Raw genomic sequence first — 17,264 nt, 5'->3', positions numbered from 1 at the left:
AACACTAACATTTTCACGGACAACACTTCTGTAATTGATTTAGACCCTTCAGCATTTTTGCCATTAGATAATTTTTATGTGTGTTGAACATTGCCCTTCATTGCTTTACCCAAACAATCCTTTTGTCTTGTTTTGTCGTCTCTACTACTATCAGTATAAGGATAGAACTTTTGAGAAGCTAATAGTGTCAGTTGCACATGCAACAAACAATATAGCATTTCATTTTCACCATAATACTGACCGTACAGCTCTGAGCGATCGGGAAAACTTGCATCCTCTAAGTGCTGTGCATGTACTCAGCTACTTATCTGCTACTTTAAAGACTAGTAGCGGTTTCCTAGTTACCTTTTTGCAGCCTCTGTTGGACTTTATGCAAAAAAAAAAAAAAAAAGATGCTGAAGAGGAATGAAATCCTGATCAAACCATTTCTACCAACTGTATGACAAACTCTTTATAGTGCCAGTTTTAACACTTTGAAATACATTACATCCCATTTCTTGATCATTGTGTCTTTTGAGGTTTTGCTAGCACTATAAGCCATAGATTCCATTATTTAGGAACTTTCAGATAAAAATGAGAGCAAACTCCCCCCCCCCCCCCCCCCCCAAGGAACAATCACAATACCAGTGGATTACCAGGCACCCAGTATTACTGCTGCACAGGTTAAAACAGCACTGCCCAAGGCCAAGAATACAGCTTCTATGGGACCTGACAGTATCCCTGGTTGTGTTCTATATGAACTACATAGTGAACTGGCATCTCAGCTGTGTGCCCTGTTCAATCACAGCCTCACCTCAGGCTTTGTCCCTACCGAGTGGCACGCTGCTACAGTCATCCTTCTCCACAAAGGAGGAGCGACGACAGACGCTGGGAACTATCATCACCCCATTAGCCCGTATAGTCTGATATGCAGAGCTATGGAATGCATCATCATGGACCTAATAAACAAGGATATAGGGAATCTCCAAACTCTGGATCCCACACAGTTTGGTTTTGTGAAGGGTAGATCATGCCTGCTCAACTTGGTCAACTTCTTTGATTCAGTCACCAGAGCTGTGGATGAAGGTAAGGTGGTTCATACAGTCTACCTTGATCTAGCCAAGGCTTTTGATACCATTCCCCACTCAGGAATTATAGAAAAACTCAGTAAGCTTGACATCAACCCCTATATCACTAGGTGGGTTGCAAACTGACTCCCAGATAGAACTCGTAGTATGAAAGTAGCAGATTCCAAGTCGGATTGCTGACTAATCATGAGTAGAGTCCCACAGGGTTCGGTCCTGGGTCCTCTCATGTTTGGTATCTACTTCTCTGAAGTCTAAGCCAACACAAAGGGACTCTGGCTGACAAAGTTCGCAGAAGATTGCAAGTTGGGAGCTATTAAGTGATGTTGACATCTTACAGAATGGCTTCACTGAGACCCAACGACTGGTGTCAGAACCATGGCCTTAAGCTCAATGCCAAAAAATGTGTTGTCATCCCCTTTGGGAAAAACCCGGTTCCCATGAATTACCACATTGATGGCAGTCCACTGAACACAGAAAGACGTTATAAGAGATCTGGCAACACAGTTTGACAGCAACCTCTCTTGATCATCACATTGCCACTGTGGTCAAAGTCCTTCTGTGTGGCACATCTCATTACTAACGGTTTTGCATCCAGGAAGAAAGAGGCCATTGTCTCCCTTTACTCTTCCCTCATTAGGCCAGTCATAGAGTACAATGCCCCATTTGGCATGTGCCTCACTAGACACCTGCAACAACTGGAGAGGCTGCAAAAGTACCTCACAAAGAGGATCCTAGGCCTTAAACACTTGTCCTATATGGATAGACTCAAAAAAACTCCCAACTATTCTCTGTCTCATATCGCCTACTTAGAGGCGATCTCTGCGTGACTTACAAATCCATGTCTGACCCAGCTCTGTTAGAAATGCTACATCTAAAGAAGTCCCATTCCCTCCGCACCACATGCTCCAGAGACCTCAACCTCATTACCACAATTAACAGAACATGCTGGAGGGACAGGTTCATAACTCAGAGACTGCCCTTGCTATGAAACAGACTTCCCATACATGTCCAGCACTGCACCTCGCTGACCCTCTTCAAGACAAATCTTGATGAGTGGATGGTGATAACTCTAGTGGCTCTACTCAACAGAGGCACTGGGAACTAAGGTCGGGTTGCACTATGCCAGGGTAATCCTATGGCTAGGCTTGTAAAGGCCCCAGGGCCATTAGCCTAGTACGCACCTATGAACTTCTTGCCAGGGTGAGTTTACTTAAATGTGGCTAATACAACAATGGATGTGACATTTTTAGACTTTTATTCTGCTTTCTGTTTTAGTTTGCAGTCACCTTTAAGAGTCCATAAGAGCATTGTGTTATGGTTATTCCTTAGAGTAAAATCTCTTTCACCCTTTAAGGAGACATGTTGTTTGAGTGCCAAGTGCGTATGCACATATTAGTATAGACTGCTTATGCGACAAAGCCGTCCACTAACTGTGTCCCTCCCCCTCAGGGTGGAAAGTACTTTTAAGTACACTGACTTGTGGTTGTGTCTACATGAAATGATTGAATGAATGATTAACTTTGAATGATTAAGCAGCGTAGTAGCAGGTAATAAAGCAGACTCCTCTTTTTTGGGCGGTAATGCCATTCCATGGAATGAGTGATAATACATGAGTACTGTAAGTTGAACAGTATTGCCTGAATTTACATAAATTGTATGGAGCTTTTTAGTACATTGTTGAAGGTCTGGAGGAGAATAAAACTGTGAGGAAGGACTCCATGTTTGTTTTAGAATCCAGGTGTCATGATAATGATTGTTGTTTGCAGTGTCGAGGCTTTTGCTTTACAGGTTAACACATTAAACACAACAACTGTAAGATGTGGCATCAAATGAATGTTCTTTGAGTATATTTCTTGATTATTGAGAGTAAGTGTATGCTAAATCAGTCTTGTGCTTTGTATGTTGCTTGACATTTTGGAGGTGGGATTGTTTTGGACCACAGGTGGCCAAATGTGAAGCATGCTTTTGATGTTCATGCAGTGTGTGTGTGTGTGTGTGTGTGTGTGTGTGTGTGTGTGTGTGTGTGTGTGTGTGTGTGTGTCTATACATACATATATATATATATATATATATATATATATATATATATATATATATATATATATATATATATATATATATATATATATATATATATGTATATATATAGATATAATAGCTATATGGATGTAACAAAAACTTGTTCCACGAACAATAACGGTCTTCCTCCCACACAATTCCAAAAGGATAGAGTCCACCAGCGAAGTTATATAATCGATTTATTTTCACACCAAACAAATAAAACAAAAAATCTTAGCGCTTTCGTCTCCCTTCGGAGACTTCTTCAGAGATGAGATGTATATGTATATTCATTTAGGAGGTGAAACATGGTCCTCCGACTCCATATGGTCACAAGGATTCACAAGTTGGAAAGGGTTTATTACTTCCTGGTCAGTCAGCATAATGGGTTTGTTTGTTTCTGATTATGATGTCTACCTGCAATTGGGATTTGATTGCACTCCCTGTTGTCCGGGGACTTGCATGTGTGGGTGGGCTTAGCAACTGATTACCAGGTCTATCATTGTGGGGCTGGGTGTAGAACTTTCCAGTAGCAACATCAGTTTTACAGAGAACATTGCTGCTGGTCTTCTTTTCATGCAGACTGTTACTCCCAACTTTAGCTTTTCTCTCCTTTGCCTTAAACTATCTTACTCTCATGGTACTCATAGGTCAGAGGCACTTAATCTATTTCATGGTATTCCCTCACCAGAGTCAAAGGTCACTGTTTGTCAGCTTAAAAGTTTCGCTCTGTACAAGTGCTGTCAGGATGTTTTTCTGCATTGCTGTTTACAATTTGAAAAACCATGCTTCCTGAAACCTTTTTATGGATATGTATCCAGTTTATTCTTCTGTCTTGTTTGATTTTCACATTCTCTCTCTCTCTCTCAGTATTAGTGTGTGCGTGTGTGCGCGGGTGTGTGCGTAAATAACTTGATTCTGTTATTTTTGATTATGAATCTTTTTGTACAGCCTCAATGAAGTGTAGATTAGCTTTGTCCAACATATTTTAATATATTTTCAATGACTATCGATATGTAGTGTAAATTATTTTGGAATGGTCTTTCTTTTCCCTTAGCATGAGTCATAACTGAAAGTGTTCTTGGACCAGCCAACTTACCCATTTAACAAATTACCATAAGCATGGATTGTTTTTTTTTTTGTTTTTTTTTACTTATTAAAGAGTAACAGCTTCTTTTGTGTTTCTTCTTTTCTTAGGAGCATAAGGTGCTACTCACAGGAACTCCTTTGCAGAATTCAGTAGAGGAGCTCTTTAGTTTATTAAACTTTCTGGAGCCCAACCAGTTTCCTTCAGAGACTGCTTTCTTAGAAGAATTTGGGGACCTTAAGACAGATGAGCAGGTAATAAAGCAGATCATTTTGCTATTTTTTTAAACATGTATTGTCCTTGTAGATAAATCAGAATTTTTATTTTGCGCAGGTTATGAACTTTGATTCATTAACTGATTATCCATTGAACAGAGATGCATTTAATTTTCAACACTTCAGCAGGTTCACTGTGATCCTAAATCATTCTTCAAAGTACTTCTGAAGTGACTTCAGCCAATGGAGTTGTCATTCCCTAGTGCTCAGTGTCTGTTGTAAATGAGAACGTGTGTGTGTGTGTGTGTGTGTGTGTGTGTGTGTGTGTGTGTGTGTGTGTGTGTGTGTGTGTGTGTGTGTGTGTTTGGGAATGCTACCCCTTAATGCTCATGGTGGCTTTCCCTGCCCATAGTTTTAAGAACTGTCCTCTCCTCCGCAGTACCATCCCCCCACACCATTCACATTGTCCAGATCTCCTAGTGGTTGTCTCAGCAGGTAACAGACCTGGTTAGGTGCTCATTTGGTAACCATGTATGGAAGCAAGATTGTCAGTGGCTTTGCCTTATATCTTCTTCAGTCATACTCTCTCCTAGCTGCCTCTGCTTTACCAGCATTATTTGATGCCTCCACCACCTGTTAAATCCTTCCCTTAAGAAAAAGCATGCACACATACATGAATAGTGACAGGCTGCCAGTCTTGACATCAGACCAACCAGTAGTAGGTGTTAATATATTAGCAGTCCATGCCAGAGTCTTGCATGTGTATCTCTTCTTTGAGGTACATTGCTTGTCAGAGGCAGTTTTCCTTTCCTTGGCCACATCCACCTCCAGAGTGAGGTAGCACACTGAGTGTATGTGATCATTTCATTATCTGAACTATGGACGCTGTAGCAAGGGAGCTGCTGCTTTGTCCCTCTTCCTGAAAATGAACTCCAGGTGTATGTTGCTGACACTGTATCCTGCCTTTCGGGCATGTCATTGGCAAATGTAGAGCCCAATACTAGTGCCCAGAGGTTTCATTCGTAGGCCTGCTCCTAGAATTTATAGATTCACTCTTGCTGGTCAGAGTCCAGGATTTCCCCTCCAGTGAGGGCATCTGCTGGACTTGCACCATACTCCATCATACCTCCTTTTGAGTCAATCTTTGAAACTGTTTCTTAATTGATTGGAAGCTGACTGTGTATATGTGAGAGTACTTTGCAGTAGGTGAGTAGAGAATTTTGTTATCAAGGGTTTTCTGATACCAGGCTTGGATTGTCATCCATACAGTGACAGGCATCCTGGAGACTAGATCCACTTCTACAGGCCTCAGCTATTCCATTTCCCCAAGTGCATGTTCCATGTTTACTCAGTCTTTTGTGCCTCATTTCTGGGTCTCTTCCCATCTTGTACTCCCTAGTAATAGTTGAGTGTGAGTACCTTTTGCCATTCATAGTCATTTTTATCTACAGAGACTATGGAGTCAATGGTAATGGAACATCTTCCCCTGCTAACCTAATTCCACAGGCCCCCTTGTTTAGGGACAAAGTCAGGATGATAGAAACCTTTGGACCAGTCAGCACATCCTTGCCCTACTACTAAGTGGAGGCTAAATTCTTAACAAGAAGATGCAAAAAATCGTAATCATCTTTCCATCTGGACTGCTTCTGATGAATTCTGTTTATGCAGCCTAAAATTAAATGGGACTGTAGTCAGTCAGCTCCCAGAAAAGGTGAATTCTGTTGTCCATACTGTTTGTGAAGAATGCTAAAGCAGACTGATTTTCTTTTTCCCTAACCAATACAAACATGAAAGGTCCCTGTTGGCTGTGTGATAAGAGGGCTAAAACTGTGACTATAATCCTGATGACCCAGGTTTATTATCAGTATGGGTAGTTGAGGAGCCAGCCAGGGAGTGGAGATGGCATGAGAAGCCAGTGTTGCCTTCCCCATCAGGGAGTGGAGGAAGTTAAATTGGTTTACTGCAACTCTGACTCGTACACTGAAGTGAGAGTACAGCAGGCAGCGCATGAGCTGTGGCCTAAAAGTTGGTTGTGGCCAGCTGTGCTCAGCAGTAACCTTTTGGGGGACATGTACAGGGGTGTGCCACATCCCTTATGGAGGGGAAGCAATGTCCGAACATTGTGCAGGTGGGTGTACATGTAATGTATCTAATTGGGTAGGGTGTTATTTTTATGCTGGGAAAACCCTGATAAGCTGGCTTTGGCTGGTAGTCTGCTGAGACTGGTTCTGTCCTCAAGGGGAATGAGATGGATTGATCATTTGTGGGAAGACTGACAGTTGATATACAGTGGAAAATAAAACCATTAAAAAAGTTGCAAGGCCCACAGCATCTGATGTAATTTGCCCCTAATAACCGATGCCATTCCATGACCAAGTATAAAAAGAAGAGGTATGGTGTAGCTTTTCTTTGGCTTTTGGGCTGCTCAGATCATATTACATGGCCCAGATTTTACTTCAAGGAACACTCTGCAGTAGGTTGAAATATTTGCCTACTTCCTTCTGTCTCTCCTAACCCAGCTTTTAAAAAGCTTGAGGCCTTCTGTCTCTCCTAACCCAGCTTTTAAAAAGTTTGAGGCCTCACACACTAAGGATTTGTACCCCTTTTATCTATTGCATAATGTCCCCCGAACCAACTCCAAGGGATACATATTTCTGCATGACATGCAGTTCTTTTCAGCTGTCACACTGGTTGTTTGCTTTCTAACAGCTGTTATTACAGAGTTTTTGCCTTTATTACCTGAAAAATGCAGCCTCTTCTTTTGCTCACATCTTGTGTCACTAGATCAAGTCATTACTAATACAAGTGCTACCTTTTTATGTTGGTGCCATATCACAGGGTCAGTTGCTTTCAGCATTACACCGCCCCAGCATTGATGGAGGAGAGCACTGACTTTAAGTAGATGTTCATCGTGTTTCATTGTTGCAGTCATCACTGTAGGGTTCTTCCTGCCGGCAGGCAGCCCTCGGTCGGCCAGAATCCCAATGTCTGGGTCCGGCATCGGCTGTGTACTCACCCTCCCTGATGTCAGTGAGCCAGGGGTACAAAGCTTCCAGCTGACGCCATGTTCTCCAGTCTTTCTTGGCGCGCGGTGGAAGCAGTTCTCTAGTGCCGGTCGGTTGACTCCTGTTATTTTTGGTGCTTCATACCGAAGACATTCTTCTTTTCAAAGCTAAGTACCCCATTGGGGAAACTTTTTTCTTGCTCCAGACCGATGTCAGAAAAAGTTAATAATTGTATTTCATGTGGGAAGCAAATACCTCATAAGGATTTTCACTCTTACTTTATTCCTTGTCTAGGCCCTGACCACGACGTAGCTAGTTGTCGGTTTTGTGCTAGATTTAATCAACGTACTATTAAACGGAGATACGATTTTGCCTTTCATTACTTTGGGAGGCGATTTAATTATAACATGTCGTCAGACACTCTTCCGACTACCGGAGTTCATAAAAGGCGCAAGGATAAAGATAGGCCTCCGAGGTCCAAATCAGACGACAGTTTACAATCAGAGCCAGCTGCAGGTTCAGCCGTCATGAGTGAGGCGCTTTCGCAGCCCCTGTCGTCGGCCATTACAGAACCGCTTGCCAAAACGGACTCCCATGAGGAGCCAACTAGGCCATCAAATACTCCAGGTGCAGGACCTTCGGATAATGCTCCCTCGGATGGGTCCGGAGCCACTGTGCAGGTACCGACTTCCGAGGGGGTTTTCAGGCCTACGCAGCTTCAGGTAAAGGCAAAGACAAAGGCAAAAACTCCTTCTAAAACAGAGACTCAAGCCCAGGCCTCCTCTGATCCGGGACCTAAAACTCAAAAACAAATGCTTAAAATGGCGTTGGACTTGCTAACTATGATTAGGGGTTCTCATCCCCCTCCAGACAAAAGGCCAAGACAAGAATTGGATTATGAATCCTCTGATCAGGCATCTATCTCTTCAGTGTCTTCCTCTGAACAGGATTATACTTTCCCTCCTTATGAGGATTCTGATGCTGAGGAATCCATTCCTTCAGTTTCTCCTCCTGAGGATTATTCTTTTGGGGAAACTTTACATGACATGAGGGAGCATTTTCACTGGGAAGGACAGGAGTACTCTGAATCTAAGAGAAGGCTTAGGGATTTCCTTCTTCTTCCCCAACACAGACCCCTGGCTATTCCTCCTATTTTGGATATTGTGGATGATGTCTTTTCTGAGTCTAATTTAACTCCTGACTCCTTTCCTCTGGCCCCTGCTAAGCCTGATAGATATTACAGAGTCCCTGACTCCCACCAGTTTCTCTATAAAAATCCTACTGCTGATCCAGAAACCATTTCTCAGGGTCCTAAGGGTGTTAAGGCCGCCACTGCTAAGAACCCTATTCCATCAGATAAGGATTCTAGAGCTTTGGAGAGATGGGGCAAAAAAGTGTACACTTCTGCTACTTTATCTATTAGGGCTTTAAATTGTCAATTTCATATGTTGAAATATCAGCAATACCTTTTGTCTGTTATGAAACAAAAACTGGGTACCATTTCTGCATGTGCAGACAATAAGGAATTACATGATTTGATGCATGCTACTGAGCAGGTGGGGAAACATAACACTGTGGTTTTGATGCTTTGGGGACCTCTTGCAGGGCGGCTGCCACTGGCACTGTCATTAGAAGGCATGCTTGGTTAAAGGAACAAAATTTGCCTGATCAAGTGAAAGCAAAGTTACTGGATGCTCCTGTTCAACATAATGTTTTGTTTGGGTCTAAGGCTGAAGAGGTTATAAAGAAAATGGAGGATAAGGCAAAATCCATGCAAACTGTTAAGGATTTCTTACAAGTTCAGCCTCTTAGATTTAGCAGAAATTGGCCAGCTAAAAATTGGTCCTTTCCCAGCTCGGACAGGCCTCAGAGGGGTAGATATAGGTGCCCCAGAGGGAGGGCCCAAGCACAGACCTCTTATAGACCTAGACAGTGGAGTGCTTCCACCCCCAGGGGTGGAGAAGATAGGTCTCAACCTTATAGGAAACAGGCTCAATGACTCCCCCTGCATGGCTCCAGGAACCTCTCTCCTGGAAGCTCCTCTGGGAGGAAAACTTTCTCTTTTTCACCGAAATTGGACTTGCATAACCCAAGACAAGTGGGTTCTGGATGTAGTTTTAAGAGGTTACAAATTCCACTTTCACACCTTACCAAAACCAAACGGATGGCCAGACCTACCAAAAACTCAATGGGCAGAGGCATTAAAACAGGTGAGGTCCCTCATGGCTATGAGGGCCATAGAACTGGTTCCAAATTCAGAGACGGGACAAGGCTTTTATTCAAGACTCTTTCTAGTTTCCAGAAAGCAAAATACTTGGAGACCCATCCTGTATCTGTCAGTCTTAAATACTTTCCTAGAGATACCAAAGTTCAAGATGCTTACTCTGCAGCAGCTCCTGCCAATGTTGAGCAAAAATGCATGGATGGTGACATTGGATTTAAAGGAGGCTTACCTGCACATTCCTATCAGACAGGAGTGCAGAAGATACCTCAGGTTCAAGGCAGGCTCGAAACATTACCAATTCTCTGCACTGCCCTTTGGCTTGTCTACTGCGCCCAGGATCTTTACCAAGTGCCTGGCACCAGTAGTAGCTTACTACAGACTCAAGGGAATTCAAATTTACCCTTATCTGGACGACTGCCTTATTCAAGCAGACAGCAAGGACATTTTACTCCAGCACCTGGAATTTGTTCAGAATCTACTCAAGTACCTGGGATTCACTGTGAACGTAGAAAAGTCAAATTTGACACCCACTCAACAGATAATTTTCCTGGGTGCTCTCTTAAACACAACAACCCAGATGGCATTCCTGACATCAGAAAAACAACTACAGCTGGCTTCAACTTTCAAAAGCCTGGCGTTAATGTCTCAGCTAACTGCAAGGAAATTCCTGCAGGCTTTGGGTTACATGGCTTCCTGCATACTACTCATACCACATGCAAGACTGCATATGAGGAAGATACAATGGTACCTAAAAAGCGTATGGTCCCAGCATTGTCACAGTCTAGAAACAGAGATTGCTGTCTTGCCTTGGCTGCAAAAGGAATTCCATTGGTGGGCCATGGCATGTCTTCACAACAAAGGGAAAGCCTTCAGTCTACCTCCAGCCTACCAAGTGATAACCACGGACACCTCGGATTATGCATGGGGAGCCCACTTGCAGGGGAAAGGCCTGCAAGGTTTTTGGACAGAGGATCAGAAGCATCTACATATCAATTTAAAAGAGATGTTAGTTGCGCAGAATGCCCTCTTGGCTTTCAGGGATCTTTTACAGCCAGGGCAGCTACTGATACGGACAGACAACACCACAGTTATGTGGTACATAACCAAGCAAGGGGATTCACACTCCTACCCCCTTTGCAGACTAGCCATGATTCTATGGAACACAGCACTAGCTAGCAAAGTGGACCTACAAGCTCAATTCCTGCCAGGGAAACAAAACACTCTGGCAGACAGCCTGAGCAGGAACCTGTCAGACCCACACGAGTGGATGCTAGACACCCAAATATTCAAGATGATTACAGAAGCCTGGGAATGCCCGGACATAGATCTATTTGCATCTCCCCACAACTACCAGTTACAGACTTTTTGCACAAGGACATATCACAAGCTAGCATGGAAAGTGGATGCTCTCTCATTCATTTGGAGGAACCTCTCTGTGTATGCCTTTCCACCACTACCTCTTCTACCAAGGGTGTTATTAAAAATAAAACAGGACAAACCAAAGTTGATCTTACTGGCCCCGAATTGGCCTCGACAATTTTGGTACTCAGCACTGATAAATCTATCCCAGGAACCTCCTTGGATTTTACCTCAGATTCCAAATCTTTTGTCTCAACATCAGGACCAGGTCCTGCACTCTCATATCAAAACTCACGGCCTGGCAGCCTGGCGTATTCAGGGTCTATGATTAATCCTACCCTCTCCAAACAGGTCATGGATGTTCTCTTAGAAGCCAAAGGCCTAGCACTAGGAAATGTTATGAAGGTAAATGGAAGAGATTTTGCACCTGGATGCATGCTCAGAAATCAGATCCTCACATTCCAAATATTCTATTGATTTTACATTACCTAACAGATATGTTGCATAAGGGTTTATCTTTTTCCTCCATAAAAATACATGCCTCAGCTATCTCTGCACATTATAATACAGATCCTCCAATTTTTTCACATCCACTTCTGAAACAATATCTCAGAGGAGCAAAGAATTTAAGGCCCCCCTAGGACACCATCCATTCCTGCCTGGGACCTCAATTATGTCCTGGAAAAACTTACTCTGCCTCCTTTTGAGCCTGCTGCCACATCTGATATAAAGTATTTATCATGGAAGACTGTTATCCTACTGGCTTTAACTTCAGCCAGGAGAGTCTCGGAGTTACAAGCGCTCATGGCTGTGGAACCTTACATTATTTTTCATCAAGACAGGGTTTCTTTGAGGACTAACCCTACTTTCATGCCTAAAGTGGTTTCTAAAGTGGCTTTAAACCAAGCTATTCACCTGCCAACTTTTTTCCCTAATCCACAAAATAAGTGGGAGAGGATCTTGCATTTTTTGGACATGCACAGGCAGCTTCGCTTTTACCTGGACAGAATCAAGGATATCAGGAAAACAGAACAACTGTTTGTTTCTTATGCAGCAAATTCCCAAGGCAAAGCTATTTCAAAATAGACCATTTCTAAATGGATTGCTCATGGAATCAGATTTTGTTACTCTCATCATGGAAAGCAAATTCCAGGAAAAATTAGGACTCACTCTATCACAGCTGCTGCTACTTCAGCTGCCTTTCTCAGGGGAGTACCTACCAAAGATATTTTGGAAGCTGCAACTTGGAGTTCAGTGCATACTTTCTCTAAGCTCTATAATCTCCCTCTTTATTCTAAGTCTAGGGCAGGCTTTGCTTCTGCAGTCTTGCAAGGCCTTCTAGCCACCCCTTCTACTCAATAACCACCACCCTTTATCTCAGCTTTGGGATTCAACCCTACAGTGATGACTGCAACAGTGAAACACGACGATGAACATAGTACAGTTGTGTACACTTACCATAAATGTAGATGTTCAAGTGTCTTCACTGTTGCAGTCTGGGTTACCCACCCTCCTGTCCCCTCTTATACTTTTATTGGTGTGGTTCCCTGCTTCACCCTTTTTCTGAGGTATATTTGCTACAGGGTATGGGGTTTGTTGTATGTTACATTTTTGTTTTACTTTTAGCCTTTACTTTTGGGCACCTGACATCTGGGGCAAGAAAAACTGGAGAACATGGTGTCGGCTGGAAGCTTTGTACCCCTGTCGCACTGACGTCAGGGAGGGTGAGTACACAGCCGACGCCAGACCCAGACTTTGGGATTCTGGCCGACCGAGGGCTGCCTGCCGGCAGGAAGAACCCTACAGTGATGACTGCAACAGTGAAGACACTCTAACATCTACATTTATGGTAAGTGTACATAACTGTACTTTCCCGGTGCTTAAGAAGAATGAAGAGGGTCCAGCAGAAGAACTAGCAGAGATGACTTATTCAGAGATTGTGAGCAGTGCTATAAAAAATAGAAGGCAAGATACATGGAGCCCCCAGGTCTGAGCTTTAGTCCTAGCTTCTTATCAAAGTAAACAAAGCACATAGAAACCGCCTTTCCTTCACCACTAGAATTGTCTTCCCTAAGAAGCAGATTGATTTCCCACTCCTTGTCTTCTGATTCACATGGGTTTAAGTGGAATAACAGGCAAAGAAAGAGGACCACCATACAAGGCACCTTAGATAATATGAAATACTTTATTAAAAGTATTAGGTTCTTAGAACACAGACCGGTTTCGGCACATACAAAATTTAGGGCCTTCTTTAGTGTGTCAGGTTGCGGGAGTCAGCGGAAATGTTTTGGGCCCTCCACCTTTCATATCCCTGCTCTGGGTGTTGATTGCCTATTCAGAATGTCTTAGAAAATAGCTGAGCAGATGTGTAAGAACACAGTTAAACTGTCAAGTTCTGTGTTGGTTCTAGGCCCATGTGGTGGACTCTGTGCTTGTTGCTCACTACCTAGTGCATGCCACCTCATCCCAGCTTTGAGCAACATGTAATTTGGTGTCAGCTCCGGTGTTTTGCTTCTACTACTCCTCTGTACTTAAGGTAGGAGAGGTGCAAGACTTTATCTGTGGGTACTAGCTACAGGTGACTTGAGTCCTCACCTGTTGCAGTGTGCGGGACAGAGGTTCCTATGCTGGAGACTGACAGTATTGTTAGCCTTGCTTTTCTTTTGGCGCTTTCCTTTGAAAAAATTCTGCAGTTTTCTTTGTCCTCTGTGGAGTAACTGTGTTTTGTTCCTCTTCTCAGAAGTGTCTCACCTTTTAATATTGTATAGTCAGAAGACCTCTTCACGTCATTCTTACATTGGTCCCTCATGGTGGCCACTGAGCCTTGCCTTCCTGGCTGTGCATGAAACCAATTTATTCCCCTAGACAAGGGCACTTATGCCCATTTGTCCCCTGATGTAAAATCAGGTGAAGTTAGAGCTATGGTATCTCATTCTTTTTATTTTTTTAGTTGATTATCTTACGTTTCATAAACTCCAGCATTTGGCCATTCTTTTCCTTAACTCTTTCATGCCATGAATGCTAGTCATGTTGTGTCCCACTTCATGCCTGCAGTGCTAGTTGTTTGCCTGATTCAGTCCTTTGGAGCTTAAAAGGCTTGACCATGCATGGCACTGTTGTTTCAATTCAACTTAATTGTGATACTGAATTGCTGGCATTGTATCCCATTTTTAAAGAGTTTGAAGAAGTAAGGCAAAAAAGTTGCATTGTTATCCAGTTTAAATGATTTTTGTCATATTTAAATTTACTTTGACTCTGAGTTCCAGGCATTTGATGTCCAACTGGCCAGAGGCAGGAATGTAATACCCCTTTAATTGTTGAAGGTGTGAATGAGCTAGAAAAATAAACTAAGGCAGTGGACAGGTTTGAAAAAATAGACCATAGCTGTTGACTGAAGGTCTCGTTTTCAGACTAAAGCAGGCAGTGGAAAAGCTGTCCACACTTCCTAGAACACAGGAGTGGAAAGCTATAGAAAAAACCCTCAGTGTTTTATCAAAGGTGCAGTTTCACTTAATCCACTATATCTTTACAAAGCAGATATGATGGCTAAGACTGCTACCATCAGTGCTTGCCTTTCTTAGGACAGCATGGATCAGGCTTTCCTGTCTCCGTGACATAGTGCTTCATGTTTTCCTGAATGCTTCCTTTAATGGCAAAGTATTTTTTATAATAGATCTCCAGAAGAAGAGCAAGATAGTCCGCTATTGGTAATTTTCTAGGAAGAATACAGCCAAACATCAGAAATGATCTGCCACTTTTCATACATGTCTGTCAGTTTATATACATTTTGCAGGGCAGGAAGGAGGGATTCACATGGGGGAGTGGGTTTTGCAGTACTTCAGGTTGCAAATGATTAAACTTCAGTAGCAGAAGTGGCTTCTATCAAAAAAAAAAAAAAAAAAGGTATAGACAACAAAGCCAGCAGACGTGCATTTTCTGAAGCAGTTGACGACATACAACTTTTTAAGATCAAGTGACTTTAACAACAAATTAGCCCAACAATGTGGTGTGAACGTCTGGATGTTCATCTTGTTACACTGCTGCAGTCATCACACTTGGGTTATCTGCCGTCAGGCGGTCCCGCAGTCGGCCCGAGTTCCAAAGTCTTGGTCTGTCGTCGGTTGCTGTCGCTTCTTCCCTGATGTCAATGCGACAGGGGGTATAAAAGAGGCAGCCGACACCATTTTCTCCAGTCTTTCTTGCCATGCGGTGCCCAAAGCAGAAGCAGTTCGCAAGTGCCAGTCTGCCAACTCCTGAGATTTTCAAATTGAATTTCAGACCGAAGTCTTCAACAAAGCTAAGTACCCCGTTGGGGAACCTTTTCTTGCCTCAGTCCGATGTCAGAAAAAGTTAATAATTGCATTTCTTGTGGGAAGCAAATACCTCATAAGGATTTTCATTCTTATTGTATCCCTTGCCTAGACCCAGACCACGACATCACAGGTTGTTGGTTTTGTGCTAGGTTTAACAAACGAACTATTAAACGTCAGTTTGATTTCGCCCGGCATTATTTTGGTAGAAAATTGAATTAAACCATGCCGTCGGAGCAACCGACGACCGGGATGCATAAAAAGTACAAAGATAAGGACAGGCAGCCGAGACCCAAACCAGACACCGAGGCCTCTGCTAGGCCAGTCGCCGGTTCTCTGGTTTACAGTGAGGCGCCTACGCAGCCCCTGATGACCGCTGATTTAGAACCCCAGCCTGCATCTGACTCCCAAGCGGAGATTGCGGGGCCTCCAGAACCTTTATCTTTAGGCCCTTCCGACTCCATGGCTGATGGGGATCCCGGTGCAGTTGAAAGGCGGTCAGTTGCTGAAGGTGTCTTCAGACCGACTACACTTATTATTAAATCCTTTGCAAAACTGAAAACTCCATTAAAAGTAAGGAAGCCTGTACAGCAGTCTCCAGTGCAAGGCCCCATGCCTAAGAAACAGATGCTTAAGATGGCCGAAGACTTGATTACCCTAATCAGGGGATGTTCATCGTGCTATACTGCTGCAGTCATCACACTTGGGTTATCCTGTCGTCAGGCGGTCCCGCAGTCGGCCGAATCCCAAAGTCCTGGTCCGGCGTCGGTTGTCGTCGCCTCTTCCCTGACATCAGTGCGACAGGGGTATAAAAGAGACAGCCAACGCCATTTTCTTCAGTCTTTCTTGCCGTGCGGTGCCTGAAGCAGAAGCAGTTCACAAGTGCCGGTCGGCCAGCTCCTGAAATTTTCGAATCGAGTTTCAGCCCGAAGTCTTCTCTAAAGCTAAGTACCCCGTTGGGGAAACTTTTCTTGCCCCAGACTGATGTCAGACAAAGTTAATAATTGTATTTCTTGTGGGAAGCAAATACCTCATAAGGATTTTCATTCTTATTGTATTCCTTGCCTAGGCCCAGACCACGACGTCTCTGGTTGTCGGTTTTGTGCTATGTTCAACAAATGTACAATTAAGCTTCGGGCAGAATTCGCCCAGCATTATTTTGGCAGAAAATTTAACTATAGCATGCCGTCGGAGCAACCGACATCAGCAATGATTAAAAAACGCAAAGATAAGGACCGGCAGCCAAGGCCAAGTCCAGATACTGAGGCCTCAGCAAGGCCTGACGCCGGTTCTCCGGTTTAAAGCGAGGCACCTTCGCAGCCCCTGACTACCGCAAATTCAGAAATTCTGACGGCCTCCCAAACCAAAGCAGTTGGGCCTCAGGAACCGGTTCCACCTCACTCCTCGGACGCCAGCCCCAACGGGGGTCCGGAATTTTTGGATAGGCCTTCGGCCTCTGAAGGTGTTTTCAAACCAACAACTATCTCTGCCAAGCCTTATGCTAAACTCAAAGCCCCCTTGAAAGTTAGAAAACCGGGGACACCCCCCACCCCACCCCCCCAGGCACCTATGCCTAAAAAACAGATGCTTAAGATGGCTGAGGATTTAATTACCCTTATCAGGGGATCCCAACCCCCACCTGACAAAAGGCCTAGACTGGAGGAAGATTATCCTTCCTCTGACCAAGCATCCATTTCCTCAGGCAACTCTGATGACCAGGATTACTCCTTCCCTCCTTATGAAGACTCAGATGCTGAAGAGTCCATTCCCTCTGTCTCCCCCCCTGAAGACTACTCTTTTGGGGAAACTTTACACACCATGAGGGAACACTTCCACTGGGAAGGCCAAGATTACTCTGACTCCAAGAAAAGACTCCGTGAGTTTCTTCTTCTTCCACAGCATAGACCCCTGGCAATTCCTCCAGTTTTAGACATTTTAG

General features: G+C 43.7%; 1 protein-coding gene across 3 annotated transcripts in view; it reads left to right on the top strand.

Annotated features, from left to right (window-relative positions):
- The window catches only part of CHD6 (chromodomain helicase DNA binding protein 6), a 2,211,516-nt gene that overhangs the window by 758,382 nt on the left and 1,435,870 nt on the right, over window positions 1-17,264 (top strand). For all 3 annotated transcript variants that reach the window (XM_044090190.1, XM_044090189.1, XM_044090188.1), the window contains one exon: window positions 4,323-4,466. In XM_044090190.1, the coding sequence (XP_043946125.1) occupies window positions 4,323-4,466 (144 nt within the window). The remainder of the gene's footprint in view (window positions 1-4,322; window positions 4,467-17,264) is intronic.

This window comes from Protopterus annectens, chromosome 12.part0 (genome assembly GCF_019279795.1).
Source record: "Protopterus annectens isolate FY-2018-M chromosome 12.part0, PAN1.0, whole genome shotgun sequence".
Lineage (NCBI taxonomy): Eukaryota > Metazoa > Chordata > Ceratodontiformes > Protopteridae > Protopterus > Protopterus annectens.
This window is presented reverse-complemented; position numbering and strand designations above follow the sequence as displayed.